Genomic DNA, 17,698 nt, shown 5'->3' on the forward strand with positions numbered 1-17,698 from the left:
ACGTGCGCGATCACGCGGATTTCGCTTGTAGGAATGATTGGTATGTAGGAATATACATTCCTACAACCAATCAATATAGTTAATAAAAGTTAATATATGATAGATCACTGCTTCATTCATTGAAGCTATGATCTATCAATAAAGCCTGATCCTAGCACGCCCCCTAGTGTCTCTTTTTGCCCAGTGATTGGTGAGTGGGAAAGTGTTCCCATAAGCCAATCAAAATGCTTGAAATTGTGAATGATGGCTGCTATGACCAATAGCAGCTATCATTCTTAAAATCTTAATAAAATGTTTACAAACATTTATTTACAGTAGCTCTGTCACCTCAGAAACCTGTCATTCTGTCTCTGAGGGGATTCTGATGTGACAGGAGCTGCTGATCTGCTGATCGTGAGCTTAGTGTTTTTTGATTAAAATTATATAGTATTATACCCCATACCTAGGCCATTAACCCTGTATCTCCCATACCCTGCCAGCTTATCCCTAAGCTAAGCCCTTCTACCCACTTCCCACCTTTTTAAAACTTTTCTGGGGTTTACTTCAGTTTAACGTGTGTGTATGTATATATATATATATATATATATCTATATAAATAGATATATATAGGTTATACGTATATATTTTGCCCTACCTACCTATACCTAAAAAAACCCTACCTTTTTAAAAACTTTTCTGGGGTTTACTTTACGTTTCTGGGGTATAGATTGCCCTACCTACCTACCTACCTATCTAAAAACACCAACAAACAAAAAAACCTACCTACCTTTCCCAAACCCGAAACTAAAATGACCAAACGGTTTTACTCGGCAGAAGAGGCATGCGCCTTCCTGCAAAACAGCAGCACAAGTGGGGAGGAATCTGAGGGCGCTGAGTGGCTACCAATAGATGACTCAGAGTCGATTTCCGATAGCGACTCTATATCTGAGTCCGAAAGGCGACCAGCGCAGAAAGTCCGCAGAAGGGTGCAGTCTAAGGCCATCAGCGAGAGTGATTCGGGTGAAGAAGGGCCATCAGGTGTCAGAGAAGGGAGAGCAGTGGACACTGTTGCAGCAACCAGCCATAGCAGTCAGGGCGGTCAAAGTGCCGCCAGGCCACGGCAGAATAGAAGGCGAAAGGTACCTCGGAGAGACACTCAGGTACCACCTGAAATGTGTGATCTTGTATGGTCTACTCCAAATATGGAAGAACCCAATATCCCCCCTTTTACCGCAAGCAGCGGATTATTAGTTGAGACCGCAAATATGGCACCTCTTGATTTTTTTCAGTTGCTGATTACTGACCAGTTCCTGGAATATATCGTTGAGCAGACTAACATCTATGCTCAACAATTTTTGGCTGATCATCCTTCCTCTCATTACAAATCAAAATGGAAGCCCACATCCATCACTGAGCTTAAAGCTTTCCTTGGCCTGACTTTCAACATGGGCATTACATGGAAACCACAAGTCCAAATGTATTGGTCCAAAAAACCAATACATTGGATGGCTATTTACCGGGCAACAATGACCAGGGGCCGTTATCAAATGCTCATGCGATTTCTGCATTTTAACAATAATGATAACGATCTCCCCTCTGATGACCCAGACCGTGACCGCTTATTTAAAATAAGGCCTCTTCTCAATCACCTCAACAAAAAGTTTTGTGAGGTATACAAGCCTGAGCAAAACATTTCAGTGGATGAGTCCCTGGTTCCCTTCCATGGCAGGTTAGCCATTAAACAGTACATCCCCAGCAAACGTGCCAGGTATGGGGTTAAGCTATATAAGGTTTGCGAGAGCAGGACTGGATATACATATGCTTTTAATGTATATGAAGGGAAAGACAGTCTGCTTGAGCCCGCTGGATGCCCATCATACTTGGGTACCACCGGAAAAATTGTTGTGGACCTGCTTAATCCACTTCTGCACAAAGGGTACCACTTGTACGTAGATAATTTCTACACAAGTGTACCGCTTTTTAAATTCCTGTATGCATCTGAAACTCCAGCATGTGGTACTGTGAGGCCGAACAGGAAAGCAATGCCTCAGCAGGTCCTACACAAAAAATTGCAAAAGGGAGAGTCCTTCAGCCTCCGAAGTAATGAACTCTTGGCACTAAAATACAGGGACAAGAGGGACGTACTCATGTTGTCCACAATTCACACGGAGGCTACAGTGACAACGGTATCTCAGGGAGAAACGCAACAAAAGCCAGTAGCCATTGCAGAGTACAGCAAGTACATGGGGGGTGTCGACCTCTCTGATCAGGTACTTGCACCATATGCAGTCCACCGAAAAACCAAGGCGTGGTACAAAAAAGTCGGAATTCATCTCCTGCAGATGACATTGTACAATGCTTTTGTCATCTACAAAGAATCGGGCAATGCGGACACATACATCAAGTTCCAGGAGGATGTGGTTTCAGCACTGATTGGTGAACCTGCTAATACTGCGCACCCCACAGACTCTCTGGATTGTGAAGATGTGGTAAGACTTCGCGATAGGCATTTCCCTGTGTCACTCCCCTCTAATCCATTAAAAAAATATCCTCAAAAAAGATGTAAAGTGTGTACCAAACACCACATCAGAAGGGACTCCAGATACCACTGCCCTAAGTGCCCATCAAAACCAGGCCTCTGTGTTAACGGCTGTTTTGAAGTGTACCACACAGTTCAAAATTATTAGCGATTCATCTTTTTCAAACTGTGTTCACTATATACATTTTGTCATCTGGTTTCCGACCCCTGGATTGGCTGACGACCATTCTCCGATTTATGACCCCTGGATTGGCTGACGACCCTTCTCCGGTTTCTGACCCTTGGATTGGCTGACGATCATTCTCTGGTTTCTGACCCCTGGATTGGCTGACGACCATTCTCCGATTTATGACCCCTGGATTGGCTGATAACCATTCTCCGGTTTTTGACCCTTGGATTGGCTGACGATCATTCTCTGGTTTCTGACCCCTGGATTGGCTGACGACCATTCTCCGGTTTCTGACCCTTGGATTGGCTGACTATTATTCTCTAGTTTCTGACCCATGGATTGGCTGATGACCATTCTCTGGTTTTTGACCCCGGCTTGGCTGACTACCCTTCTCCAGCTTCTAACTCCTGGATTGGCTCAATTCATCCCTCCTATCTAATGCTGCCTCATAGATCTCCAGTGGTGAGTTATAATTTATTTGTCATTTGGGAATCATATATTTATGCTGTACATTACATAACCTTGCTGTACATTACAAGCCATTGCACACCTTGAGTGTAATGGTGTACTATGCACCCACAAAGCTAAAGGGGTACCAATTTAATCTTGAAAAGCAAGATAGAATTTGACGTAAATAATATTTATAATATACGTATGTATTTGACATGTATTAGGGCTAAGGCCTATGTCACCTGACTTTATTTTCATGACAAAAGTGTAAAAAAAACTGTAAAAAACAGCATTTTCAAAGTTATGTTCAAATTTCATGAAAACCGCATCAGTCCGACTGTTACAAAATGGCAATATCTGAGTAGACCTGAATCTCTAGTTTTCAGAATGGTGACATTTGTGACATATATTGAATGTTCTGATGCTCCAGGGGCTTTGATAAGAAAGAATGACAATGTTAAATCTGGTGAAAAAAATGGCCTTGAAAAAGTCATTGGTGCTACTCGTGGTTAAGAGGCTGCTGTAAGCCCAAATAGCTACCTGATTATGTATATGGGGTATCATTTTAACTATGACATGCAAGATAATACAATTTGAGGTATATTAGGGCTAAGGCCTATGTCACCTGACTTTATTTTCGTTGCAAAGTGAAAAAAACTGTAAAAAAACAGCATTTTCAATGTTACGTTCAAATTTCATGAAAAATGCATAAGTGCGACTGTTACAAAATGGCAATATTTGAGTAGACCTGGGTCTCTAGTTTTCAGAATGGTGACATTTGTGACGTGTATTGAATGTCCTGATGCTGTAGGGGCTTTGATAAGAAAGAATGACAATGTTACATCTGGTGAAAAAAATGGCCTTGAAAAAGTCATTGGTGCTACTCGTGGTGAAGAGGCTGCTGTGAGCCAAAATAGCTACCTGATTATGTATATGGGGTATCATTTTAACCATGACATGCAAAAGAATACAATTTGAGGTATATTAGGGCTAAGGCCTATGTCACCTGACTTTATTTTCGTTGCAAAGTGAAAAAAACTGTAAAAAAACAGCATTTTCAATGTTACGTTCAAATTTCATGAAAAATGCATAAGTGCGACTGTTACAAAATGGCAATATTTGAGTAGACCTGGGTCTCTAGTTTTCAGAATGGTGACATTTGTGACGTGTATTGAATGTCCTGATGCTGTAGGGGCTTTGATAAGAAAGAACGACAATGTTACATCTGGTGAAAAAAATGGCCTTGAAAAAGTCATTGGTGCTACTCGTGGTGAAGAGGCTGCTGTGAGCCAAAATAGCTACCTGATTATGTATATGGGGTATCATTTTAACCGTGACAAGCAAGAGAATACAATTTGATGTATATTAGGGCTAAGGACTATGTCAACTGATTTTTTTTTCATGACAAACTGAATCAAAAGCAATACAATTATTATTTTTATATACGCTGTGCCAAAGTAAAACATTTGTAAAAAGAAAGAAAAGTAACAGAATTGAAAAGAGAATACATACATTGTTACCTTAGGGACTTAGCTTTTTAAATATGTACACCATGAGGGCGTGTTACTGTTATATAATACAAATACTGGCTTTTAATTACTGATAAACTACAATGAGAAAAGCAAAAGCAAAAAATGGAAAAAATACACCTTCATTTCCAAATAAAATATTGTCGCCATACATTGTACTAGGAACATAATTTAAATGTTGTAATAACCAGGACACAAGGTCAAATAAAATGTGAGGGTTTAATCTTTAGCAACACTTTTTATTTTCAAACTATAATGGCTGCAAACTAAGGAAAAATTACTTTTTACATTTTTTTCACCATATTTCCATTATAATGCATAGATAAATAAAATAGTTCTTAGCAAAAAGTACCACCCAAAGAAAGCCTAATTGGTGGCGAAAAAAACAAGGTATAGATCATTTATTTGTGATAAGTACTGCTAAAGTTATTGGCTAATGAATAGGAGACCTGTGAAATGTAGAAAATTGCTTGGGTTTTTTAGGGGGAAAACCCCAGGGACGCGAACTGGTTAAAGCAGGCCATACACTGGCTCGATTCACGGTCGTTTCGACAGCAGATCCGATCCTGGGATCGAATCTGCTGCCAATCGCTTGCGCTAAACGCACCCGCCGATCCGATTCCCTCCCGAAATCGGATCGGTCCGTCGATCGCGCCGTGCGGGAAATTACCCTCGATCGCCCGGCGGTAAGGCAGCCATACGATCCCTATCTGATCAGATTCGATCAGATAGGGATCTGTCAGCTGGTCGATCTAATGGCACATCGACCAGTGTATGGCCACCTTTACATGCTATACTGGGGGCACCTATGCTACACTGGGGGCACCTATGCTACACTGGGGGCACCTATGCTACACTGGGGGCACCTATGCTACACTGGGGCCACTATGCTACACTGGGGCCACTATGCTACACTAAACTATACTGGGGCCACTATGCTATACTGGGGCAACTATACTAGCTATACTGGGGCAGTGGCGGTGCCAGGGGGGTGGTTTGGGTGCTGAAGCACCCCCAGCGTGAACTGCTATTCGGCGTCTAATAGACGCTGTGTCAGTTCACTGACAGCAGCAGCCCGCAGCTCCAACAGCGGCAGAGCAGGGCTACAGTAAAATGGCGTCCGAAGCCCTGCTCTGGAGACGGAGTCTGCAATGCAGGGCTTCGAGCGCCATTTTCCCGTAGCCCTGCTCTCAGCGCGGGAGTTTCAGTTGCTGGCTGGCTGCAGAGGATCGTGAGAGCTGCGCGCCGGACGGAGGCCGGGACAGGAGGTCTGCTGCTGCTTCAGGTGAGTAAACTTTTATTTAATTTATATTAGCAGGTGTATCGACTGTTCTGGCCAGGTCTGCTACATGATTGAAGTGTTTTCTGGCCAGGTTGGCCACATGATTGCATATATTTTCTGGGCAAATCTGCCAACATGATTGCATGTATTTTCTGGGCAAATCTGCCGACATGATTGCATGTATTTTCTGGGCAAATCTGCCGACATGATTGCATGTATTTTCTGGGCAAATCTGCCGACATGATTGCATGTATTTTCTGGGCAAATCTGCCGACATGATTGCATGTATTTTCTGGGCAAATCTGCCGACATGATTGCATGTATTTTCAGGGCAAATCTGCCGACATGATTGCATGTATTTTCTGGGCAAATCTGCCGACATGATTGCATGTATTTTCTGGGCAAATCTGCCGACATGATTGCATGTATTTTCTGGGCAAATCTGCCGACATGATGGAACGTGTTTTTTGGGCAAATCTGCCGACATGATTGAACGTGTTTTTTGGGCAAATCTGCCGACATGATTGAACGTGTTTTTTGGGCAAATCTGCCGACATGATTGAACGTGTTTTTTGGGCAAATCTGCCGACATGATTGAACTATTTTCTGGTCAAATCTGTTCACATTACGTGTATTTTCTTGAGAAAACCTGAACAATTATGTGAATTTTCTGGGGAAAGGCCCACTGTCTTTGTGTTGCACTTTTAAGGGGAACCCGAGGTGAGAATAATATTGGGCTGCAATATTTATCTCCTTTTAAGCAATACCAGCTGCCTGGCTGCTGTGCTGGTCCTCTGCATCTAATTCTTTCAACCATAGACCCTGAATAAGCATGCAGCAGGTCAGGGGTTTCTGACAATATTGTCAGAACTGACAAGATTAGCTGCATGGCTTGTTTCTGGTGTAATTCAGTTCACTACTGCAGCCAAATAGATCAGCAGGGCTGCCTATTGTTTAAAAGGAAATGAATATGGCAGCCTCCATATCACTCTTATCCCGGGTTCACTTTAAATTAGTTAGCTCTGCCCTCATCCGGTCATGGCCACGCCCATTTTTCGCCGCGGCGCGCAATGCGCGCCGCATGTTATAGCCGCACCCATTTTTTGTTAGCTATACTGGTGCCACTATACTATACTAAGGACAACTTTAGGGGGGGGAGCGAGCCTACACCTGGCATTACCCGCCGTGTCACGTTTAGCATGCCACATTTGCTGTTTTTTGGTTTTTTTATGGGGGGGGGGGGGGGGGTGTCTTTTTAATACCCAGCACCGGGTGTCAAATGCCCTAGGTACGCCACTGGTGTGTTTACCAAGTCTAACACGCTGTCTCATATCGGTTAGGAAATCGGTTATCCATTTGCAGATGGATTCAGGTATGTGTAGCTGGGAGAGCTTGCTGTGTAGCAGAGATGGCATTATGGTATTAAATGCAGAGCTGTAATCTATAAATAAAATCCTGGTGTAGGTTCCTGGGATGTCTAGATGCTGTAGTACATAATGCATACACATGTTCACGGCATCATCTGCGGATCTATTAGGCCTGTAGGCAAATTGCAGAGAGTCCAGCAGGGGATCTGTGATAGATTTCAGGTAATCCATTAACAGTTTTTCGAATGCTTTCATGACCAATGATGTCAGGGCAACAGGCCTGTAATCATTTAAACATGTAGGTTTTGAATTTTTTGGGATTGGTACAATAGTTGACCTTTTAAAACAGTCCGGAACAATTGAGAGTTCGAGAGATGCTTTGAATATGTCTGTGAATACAGGCGCTAATTGATCGGCACAGAGTTTCAGGCATTTCGCAGAGATAGAGTCTGGCCCCATTGCTTTCCTAGTGTTTTGTCTTTTGAAGAGTCTGCTTACATCTGATTGGCATATTGTTAGAGCATGCGCATCTGGGGACAGGTCAATAGATTGTGTCTGGCCTCCTGTGTTGTGTAGTTGCTGAGGCACCGCAGGGGGTGGAGACGTTGGCTGGCAGGAAGAGTGTTCAGTTTGCCTGCTGCAGAGATGGAAATTATGCAAATTGACTTGGTGTGTTTGGCTTTTGTTGCTAGTGTCAAACCTGCAATAAAATTTATTCAGTTCATTTGCAAGCTGCAGATTATGTAGTGAGGGCGGAGATTTCTTCCTGTAGCTGGTAATTTCATGCAGAGATTTCCATATTGTGAATGAGTCGGCGTTTGAACATTGTTTCTCAAGTTTTTTAGAATAATCTTTTTTTGCGTCAGTAATGGCTCTCTGCAGTTTGTATTTCGCAGCTTTGTAGAGGACTTTATCGCCTGTACGATATGCCCTTTCTTTATCGAGGCGCAGCTTCCTAAGATGTGATGTAAACCAGGGTTTATCGTTATTGTACATGGTGCACTTTTTTGTGGGGATGCAGGACTCTTCACAAAAGGTAATATATGATGTCACAGCGTCAGTGTATTCATTTAAGTCACTGGTGGATTCTTTAAATATATTCCAGTTTGTTAAATCAAAGCAGCTCTGTAGTTTTTCTACAGCTTCACTCGTCCATTTCTTAACTGTGGTCACTACAGGTTTGGCAGTTTTTAGCCTTTGTATGTATGTTGGGATAAGCTGTACAACAGCATGATCAGAGTTCCCTAAAGCTGCCCTGCTGACAGAGTGATACGAGTCCTTAGTCGTAGTGTAACAGTGATCAAGTGTCTTACCTTCTCTAGTTGCGCTTGTGACGTGTTGCCTGTATTTGGGGAGTTCTTTGGAAAGATTAGCACTGTTGAAATCCCCAAGTATGATAAAAAAAGAATCTGGGTACTTCCTTTCCACCTCGGTGATTTGATCTGCGAGATCTTGGAGCGCAGGCTGCATACATGTTTGTGGAGGGATGTACACAGCAACTAAAATAAATGAAGAAAACTCTTGGGGTGAGTAGTAGGGTCTACAGTTTATGAATAGAGTTTCCAGCCCAGCCGAGCATGTCCTCTTAATAACTGTAACATCCGTGCACCACCTATCATTAATATAGAAACAGAGTCCTCCACCTTTGGTTTTGCCAGAAATAAGTGGATCCCGGTCAGATCTGTGAAGTGTAAATCCCTTAATCTGCAGAGCGTTGTCTGGAATAAGCTCAGATAGCCAAGTCTCTGTGAAGCAAAGGGCAGCAGAGAGATGAAAGTCCTTCTTTGTTCTGATCAGTAGATGGCAGCCTCCATATCCTTCTCACCTCAGATTCCCGTTTCTGATTGTGCCAAACCCATAAACAGTGGCGGCTCCAGCTTCAGATTTTTGGGGGGGCTCAAAGGGGGCATGAGGGCTGGCAGGCCGGGCTTGGGGGGGGGGGAGGGCGAAAATTTGGGCGTGGTCATGATGTCATGTGGGCGGGGCTAACTTTAATGTAGTTGTACCAGCTAACGTAGTTACATGAAAAAAAAAATTAAGTAAACGCACATAATGACAGGTAGCCTTTCACCAGTAAATGCACATAAGAATCAGCTTTTCAGCAGTTAATGCACGTAATGACAGACTGCGTTTCTGCAGTAAATGCACATAAAGGGACAGCTTTTCACCAGTTAATGCACGTAATGACAGACTGCGTTTCCGCAGTAAATGCACATAAGAGCCTGCTTTTCACCAGTTAATGCACGTAATGACAGACAGTTTCCCCATTAAATGCACATAAGAGCCTGCTTTTCACCAGTTAATGCATGTAATGACAGACAGTTTCCCCATTAAATGCACATAAGAGCCTGCTTTTCACCAGTTAATGCATGTAATGACAGACAGTTTCCCCATTAAATGCACATAAGAGCCTGCTTTTCACCAGTTAATGCATGAAATGACAGACAGTTTCCCCATTAAATGCACATAAGAGACAGCTTTTCACCAGTTAATTCACATAATGACAGACTGCGTTTCCGCAGTAAATGCACATAAGGGACAACTTTTCACCAGTTAATTCACATAATGACAGACTGCGTTTCCGCAGTAAATGCACATAAGGGACAACTTTTCACCAGTTCATGCACATAATGACAGACAGCATTTCCCCAGTAAATGCACATAAGAGACAACTTTTCACCAGTAAATGCGCATAATGACAGACAGACAGTGTCCCCAGCATAGGTAGCCAGGTGTATAGATGTCCCCAGTATATGTAGCCAGGCATATAGCTGTCCCCAGTATATGTAGTCAGGCTGTTGGTGGTGGGCTAGGGGCCCCAGGGCACCTCAAGCCTGACTGGTGGTGGGCTGGAGGCCTCATGCCTGCGTGGCTGGTGGGCTGGGGTCCCAGGGAAGCTCAGGCCTGGCTAGTGGTGGTGGGCTGGGGGCCCCAGGGCAGCTCAGGCCTGGCTGGTGGTGGTGGGCTGGGGGCCCCAGGGCAGCTCAGGCCTGGCTGGTGGTGGTGGGCTGGAGGCCCGAGGGCAGCTCAGTGGGTAGGAGGAAGGTGCCAGTGGGTGGGGAGGAGGGTACCTGTGGGTGGAAAGGAGGGTGCCACTGGGTGGGGAGGAGGGTGCCAGTGGGCAGGAGGAGGGTGTCAGTGGGTAGGAGGAGGGTGCCAGTGGGTGGGGAGGAGGGTACCTGTGGGTGGAAAGGAGGGTGACACTGGGTGGGGGAGAAAGGTGCCAGTGGGTAGGAGGATAGTCTCAGTGAGTAGGAGGAGGGTGCCAGTGGGTGGGGAAGAGGGTGCCAGTGGGTAGGGGGGTCGTCAGTGGAGGGGGGAGAATGCCCGTGGGTGGGGAGGAAGGTGCCCCTGTGTGTGAGGAGATTGCCCTGGGGAGAGAAGACAGGAAGAAAATGATCGAGGCGCCAGCCGCGCTAATAAGGGATGCGGGAGCCTGCTTTATTCCTCCCTCCCTTCCTCTGAATGCCCCCACCTGCTGTGAATGTCCCCTCCGTAGGCAGTGTGTGCGGAGCAGAGCGGAGCAGTAGGTCCTCTTACCGCAATCCATGCTCACCGGCAACTAGTCTCCTGCTTCCTGTGATGTCATGGTAAACAGGAAGCAAGAGACTAGTTGCCGGTGAGCATGGATTGTGGTGAGAGGACCTACCGCTCCGCTCTGCTCCGCACACACTGCCTACAGTCATTCACAGCAGGTGGGGGCGCATTCATAGGAAGGGAGGAGGGAGGGAGGAATAAAGCAGGCTCCCGCATCCCTTATTAGCGCGGCTGGCGCCTCGATCATTTTTTGTCATCTGACAGCCAGCAGGCCAGCCCCTCTCCAATCCTCCTTCTCTTCTGAAAATACGCAAGTACAGACTTGCGGTGGCCACGGCCAGCGGGGGGGCTTTAAGAGGGGCTAACAAGTTGCCAGCTGGGGCTGAAGCCTGGGCAAGCCCCAGTGTAGCGCCGCCACTGCCCATAAAGTGTGCATCTAGCTCAGGCCTGATTGACAGGAAGGCATTTTATAAAGTGATTTGATGAAAAAGTAAACTCTCATCATGTTGAAAGTTAATAAGTCCTCCAGTTCAGTACTGTAAAGGTTTGTCAGTAGGCCACAATACAAAGTTTTAATAGATTAGAAAATTGAATCTAATGAAAACTTTGAAAACTAGGGATAGGGAGTGTACAACTGATATTACAGTGGTTATGTGGATGCAGGCAGGTGCAGGGGGCAATGTTAGTATTGAATAGAAACTACTGACAACAGTCAGATCAATATTCCATCATATGTCTGCTCTGCAGACATCTGATATGATACTGAGTGGGGGGTGGCAGTACCCTGGTAAATGTTTAAATTCATATAGATTTTTGTTGTGATAAAAGGCTCATCTGGTGGGATTAACAAGAGATTGTACACCTCTGCTAATTGTACATCAAGGAACCCTATAGCCAGTGGTGAAGCAAGAGAAGAGAGGATGCAGAGGTTGTGTTTGCACTGGACCCCTGGAATAGAGGGGCCCACTAGGGATCTTCCTTCAGACTTTTTACTGGTACTCTGCTGGTAATGATCCCCCCCGATTATACCTCTATCCTCTCCCCTGCTTATACGCCTTTTACACTGCAGCTGCCCCTCCCCTGCTTACACCACTCTGACACTGCAGCTATCCCCTTCCCTGCTTTCACCTCTCTGACACTGCAGCTGCCCCCTTCCCTACTTACACCTCTCTGACACTGCAGCTATCCCCTCCCTCTGCTCACACCTCTATGACACTACAGCTGTCCTCTCCCCTTTTACACTGCAGCTGTCCCCTTCCCTGCTTACACCTCTCTGACACTGCAGCTATCCCCTACCTCTGCTCACACCTCTATGACACTACAGCTGTCCCCTCCCTCTGCTCACACCTCTATGACACTACAGCTGTCCTCTCCCCTTTTACACTGCAGCTGTCCCCTCACCCCGGTTACACCTCTCTGACACTGCAGCTATCCCCTCCCTCTGCTCACACCTCTATGACACTACAGCTGTCCTCTCCCCTTTTACACTGCAGCTGTCCCCTCATCCTGCTTACACCTCTTTGACACTGCAGCTGTACCATTCCCTGCTTACACACCTCTGACGCTGCAGCTGTCCCCTCACCCTGCTTACACCTCTCTGACACTGCAGCTGTACCCTTCCCTGCTTACACCTCTCTAACACTGCAGCTGTCCCCTCACCCTGCTTACACCTCTCTGACACTGCAGCTGTCCCCTCACCCTGCTTACACCTCTCTGACATTGCAGCTGTCCCCTTCCCTGCTTACACCTCTCTGACACTGCAGCTGTCCTCAGCAGGTTTTGGTGTTCCATATCATGCAGTTATATAGGCTTCAATTCACTAAGACACATGTGTTTTCAATGCTGGGACCACAACCCGCGAGCTACACCCTAAAGGGGAGCAGGAACAGAGCAGACAGCCCCCCAGCAAATATCCGTAGGCTTTTGATGCAAGTCATGTGACATTGTGACATCAGGAGCCTATGGAGAGACACCGCCACTCAGATGGACCAGGCAGTTGTGTTTCATTGCTGCCGCTCTGCATATACTCAGATAGGGAGGGCTAAACAACACAAATCTGGCTGCTTCTCTTACTAAGGAATGGGGGGGGGGGGGGGGGAACTGGCCAAACTTCTTATCTAATGGGGGAGGAAGGTGGGCAGTGGCACTTAGGCGAGCATCCAACGGCTAAATGTTTAGAACTGGCCCTGCGCAGCATATGTCTGTGTATAGTGTCTATTGCTGGCTGACTTGAAAAACACAAAGGAACAGTCGAGAGCCCGAGATGACTCGATATTATACATTGGAGGAGTAACGGTAATACTTTTTATATGAAGTTTCCTGACTACTAGTCAACTAGTAACTGATTAGTTATTGAACAGAGGCACCAGAGTAGCGTAAAACACGTTAAAAACAATAAAAAGTGGGAGGTAGTGTTAGACTTACCTCCCCAAATAGACTCCAACAGTCAATAACAAGTTGGAAAATTCTTTAATCGAACACTTCAGAAATGCAAAGTCTTTCATGGCCATGAACCCCTTTCATCATCGATCAATAGTAGTAACTGTCAGCAAATCTCAACCAGCAAAAAAAGATTGAGGCGCTTTTGCTGGCTGAGATTTGCCGACAGTTACTCCTATTGATTGCCTGATGAAGCAGTTGGTTAACGCGTTGCATTTTTGGAGTGTTTGATTAAAGAATTTTCCAACTTGTTATCGACTGTTTGAATCTATTTGGGGAGGTAGTTCCACCACTTGCTCCCACTTTAACCTTCTGGTGACCAGCTGCCTAACCCCCCTTAAGGAACAGGCCATTTTACATGCGGGGAGGGGGGGGGGGGTGCCAGTCAGCCAGATCCCCAGTATAGTTAGCTAGGCATGGTGTCCCCAGTGTAGCCAGGTGTACCCCGTATTGCCAGAAGCTTTTACTCAACTCCCAGGCTCCAGCGATGAGTAGCTCTAGCCCCCTCCGCTCTGGCCGGCATCCCCGCTTGTACTGCCTCTAAGTTCCGGCCAGAGTGGAGGGGAGCGACAATCGCCGGGGGAATGTCAGGAAGGTGAGTCCTCGTCCTCTTCTTCCCCTCAGACCACCGCTGCCAATAGTGATCACTACGATCGGCCAGCGATCGTAGTGATTACATGATCAGAAGCCAATCGCGATGCCTGCCGATCACTGAGGGGAGATGTCAGCTGTCATATGACAACTTAATCTTTCCTCCCTCTCGGGTGCACACGATCGTGTCGGGAGCTGAAATGGCAGGTGGAGTAAATCCTATGCCGCATCAGAGTTAGGCAGCCACAAGTGCGGCTTAGGATTTACTACACGCTGTCCCCACAAGGTTAAATTGGTATTTTACTCTAGTGCCTTTGTTCGATAACTAATCAGTTACTGGTTGACTAGTCAGGAAACTTCATATAAAAAGTATTACCGTTACTCCTCCAATTTACGTCAACCAAATGAAAATAGAAAACTGAAATATCAAGTTAGCACCTCTTTAATCAAGGCTCGCCATGAATCATACAATAACTAATGTATAGATATATATGTAATTTGTGGCTGTACATGAGATGCCTGCCATTTCCACAGCTCTGTGTGGGTGTTTAGATGGAAAATAACTGTATAATCCAACTTTAGCCTAAAGCAAAGGCTTCTGGAGAAACATTTCATTAGGAAACGGGGTGGCTAGTGTAAGAATAAATGTCAGACTAATAGAATCACAGTCAGCCAGCTCATGATAGCCTCTCATGCAGCACTGCGGCATTGCACTTCTTTTACATGTGATCAGGATGTATAGTTGTCGAGTATAATGCCTTATATGGCTGTTTTCTAGGCATAGGCAACCTGGGCAGTTGTCTAAAGCACCGCCTGCTGGAGGAGATCCACAGACGCCAAACCAAGTGTGCTTGGAATTATAATATAGAGCTGCTGATTGCATGAGGGATATTTCATCGAATGGAAACTGTATTTACCCAGTGGATGGAGGGGGGGGGTTATTTGTGCAGGCCCCGGAAATTATCCTCTCCAAGCATGGGATTGCAGCAATTATTGTGTTCAGTATTCAACAATTGCAATTTATATCCGGATAGGTGATGAGGTATCGTAAGAGACTTACTTGAGACAAAGCTAGCATAAGAATTTATATGTATCTGGAGCTTCCTCCAGCCCCCTGTAGTCTGTGTGCTTTCTTTGTGTCTTCCCATCCTCTCCACTGTGCCGCTGTTAGCCTCAGTAAAGTCCCCTATTGAGCCAGTCAGGGACTCCTGCGCATGTGCAGTACTGGCCATGTGCATCCCCCGTTGCTGTGAGTTCTGCTCATGCGCGTGTTTGTCAAGACCAGGCACGGAATAACAATTGGGGGTCATACGGCCGGGACCACACATGCACATTTGCACAGTGGCTCGCAACCCAGCTACATCATGGACTCCACAGCAGCGCAACAAAGGGGCTAAAACCCACTAGAGCTCATTGTCTAAGGTTGACAAATGCTGGAGACCAGAGGTGTTGCTAGAATCTGAGACAGTCCAGTTGTCCCCAATCCCCTCCTTTCATAAGGCAGCCAGCCCACATTACAGCCATGCATACTTCTCCCATTCCCCTCTTTTCGCATGAAGTGTCAGGCAGAACCCAGAGACAGACAACAAGTGACAGTGCTACTGCCCAGGGAGGTACCTGACCCATGGTCCTGCACCTCTCCCCTATACTAGTGCAGATTTTCCTTCTTCTTCCTTACCCGCATGGTGCATGCTGCCCGTTCAAGAGGTTTGTTCCAATCTGATGATGTGGTTGCTCAGCACTATGTGGAAAAGTAAGAAGATGGACGCTCCTGTATCAATACAGCTGAGCAAGGCAGGGAACCCGGGATCAGGTACATCCACCTCCAGCCAGCTGCACACTGTTGTTTGCTGCCTGTCTCTGGTATCTGCCTAATACTTAGAAAGGAGAAGGAGGCAGACAATTGGGGGAGGGGGGGCCACAGTGGCAGAGGTTTGGGGCACTAGCCCTAAATCTTTTGGTCTAATGACGCCACTGCTGGAGACCTTAATCAGGTAACACTTCTCTGCTTTTTGATGGCAAAAGTCTAAAGGACACAAGATTTCTTAATCGGTAATTTGCTTGTGGTGGTCTAAGTGACTGGAGGTGTAGGGGATTATGGCTGGAAATGTGGTGGAGGTGGAGGCATGGCTGCAGGTGAAGAGGTGTTGTGACTGGAGTTGTGATTAGACATGGCTGGAGGTATTACTGAGAGGGCATGATTAGAAATGTGATAGGGGCATGACTGGAAGTATGGTGGGGAATAATTGCAGGTATGACTGAGATGGCTTGACTGGAGGTGTGGTGGAGTGGTTGACTGAAGGTAAGGCTAGAGGAGAGGCGGTGGTGTGACTGGTTGTGTTGGGGTATAACTGTAGAGATGGTGAGGACAAAACTGGAGTTTTGAAGGTTGAGCCTTTTAGGGTGTGTAGAAACATGACTTCTGGTGTGGTGGGGCTATGACTGGAGTTGTGTTGAAGTGCAAGTGTTGGTGTGACAACGGTTCATCTTTTTGACCACCTCTCCCCTCCTGATCCTAGAAAAACAGCGAGTATGTATATTGTAAATTTCTTATGTCTGGTTCTCCTTGATAGTTGTACTTGAGGTGCAGTAAGAATCTTCCCTGATAATAGCTTGGAAAAGTCCCAAAGTCAAGACTGGCATATATTTAATTTGTCAAGTAACACTTACATTTCTTCTTTTCAGATGTTGACCTGAACAGTGAAAACTAGAGAAGACACCTGGTCCTCATGACTTCAGAAATTTGTCTGCTCTCCAGTCACCATGGAACATACTATTCCTTGTTTCGAATGGCCTGACACAGAGTCTCCAGTATAGCTGACACCTCGGGTGGGATCATCCATTTCTTTCTACAATGGAGAACGGCAGTAAGATCGACAGCCCAACCAACATTTCTTTGGCCAACAATGATGTTGTGTTTAGTATGATCGAGTACAAAGCCATATCCGTGTTCCTAGTTCTTCTAACTTGCGGTGTTGGCATTATAGGCAACATTATGGTGGTCCTGGTGGTGCTCACCACTCGAGATATGAGAACACCAACCAACTGCTACCTGGTCAGCTTGGCCATAGCGGATTTAATGGTCTTGGTGGCAGCTGGCTTACCCAATGTTACGGATAGTCTGGCTGGGACATGGATCTATGGCAATGCTGGCTGTCTTGGCATAACATACTTTCAGTATCTGGGAATTAATGCTTCCTCCTGCTCAATCACGGCTTTTACAGTTGAGAGGTAGGTGGTCTGACAGTCCAACCAAGGGTCAAAAGGGGTCAATGTACTATATTATGCTATTATTAGTTACAGACAGCATCTCTCACCGTGGGCTACCTGCTGATTCCATATACCTGATGGAAACTTTGATGGTGATCATTAGTGTAGCAATAGTGGTTGCAGAGGTTGCAACCTCACAGTCACAGGGGCCCTTGGACCTTGAAGTCTCTTAAATCTTTTGTGTTACCCATTTGACCTTAAAGGACATCCGAGGTGAGATAAACAATAGTATCTATCCTCCTTTTCCTAAAAATTACTTTTTTTAAGCTATCCCTCAGTTTTATTTTATATTTAAATCTAGTTTTTACGTTTTTACTGTTTCATTGTCTCAGCCCAATGACACCTTCATTGAAGTATGCTAGAGCTTTAAATCTATGAACTATTGACCTTTTTATCTTTTTCCTGCTCACAGAAGCCATTTCCTGACAGTAAAATGTTTTATGGCTGTAATTACTTATCAGTGAGGGTTATACTATAGTCTGACCCAGTCTGACCCAGACAGAAACTGTCACTTGCATACCTGATTTTTAACTTTTTCAGGCATAG

At 45.6% G+C, this 17,698-nt stretch overlaps 2 protein-coding genes across 2 annotated transcripts in view; both read left to right on the forward strand.

Annotated features, from left to right (window-relative positions):
- LOC137539151 (thyrotropin-releasing hormone receptor-like) overlaps positions 1–17,698 on the forward strand; it is a 92,107-nt gene that overhangs the window by 41,668 nt on the left and 32,741 nt on the right. The window contains exon 2 of the mRNA XM_068261649.1: positions 16,568–17,113. Coding sequence (XP_068117750.1) covers positions 16,737–17,113 — 377 coding nt within the window. The 5' untranslated portion in view covers positions 16,568–16,736. The remainder of the gene's footprint in view (positions 1–16,567; positions 17,114–17,698) is intronic.
- LOC137537803 (piggyBac transposable element-derived protein 4-like) lies at positions 789–16,593 on the forward strand. The gene is made up of 3 exons (XM_068259764.1): positions 789–2,468; positions 16,456–16,471; positions 16,568–16,593. Exons 1-3 carry the CDS (start codon positions 789–791, stop codon positions 16,591–16,593), a joined length of 1,722 nt encoding a protein of 573 aa, XP_068115865.1.

The sequence above is a fragment of the Hyperolius riggenbachi genome, chromosome 11 (assembly GCF_040937935.1).
Source record: "Hyperolius riggenbachi isolate aHypRig1 chromosome 11, aHypRig1.pri, whole genome shotgun sequence".
NCBI lineage: Eukaryota > Metazoa > Chordata > Amphibia > Anura > Hyperoliidae > Hyperolius > Hyperolius riggenbachi.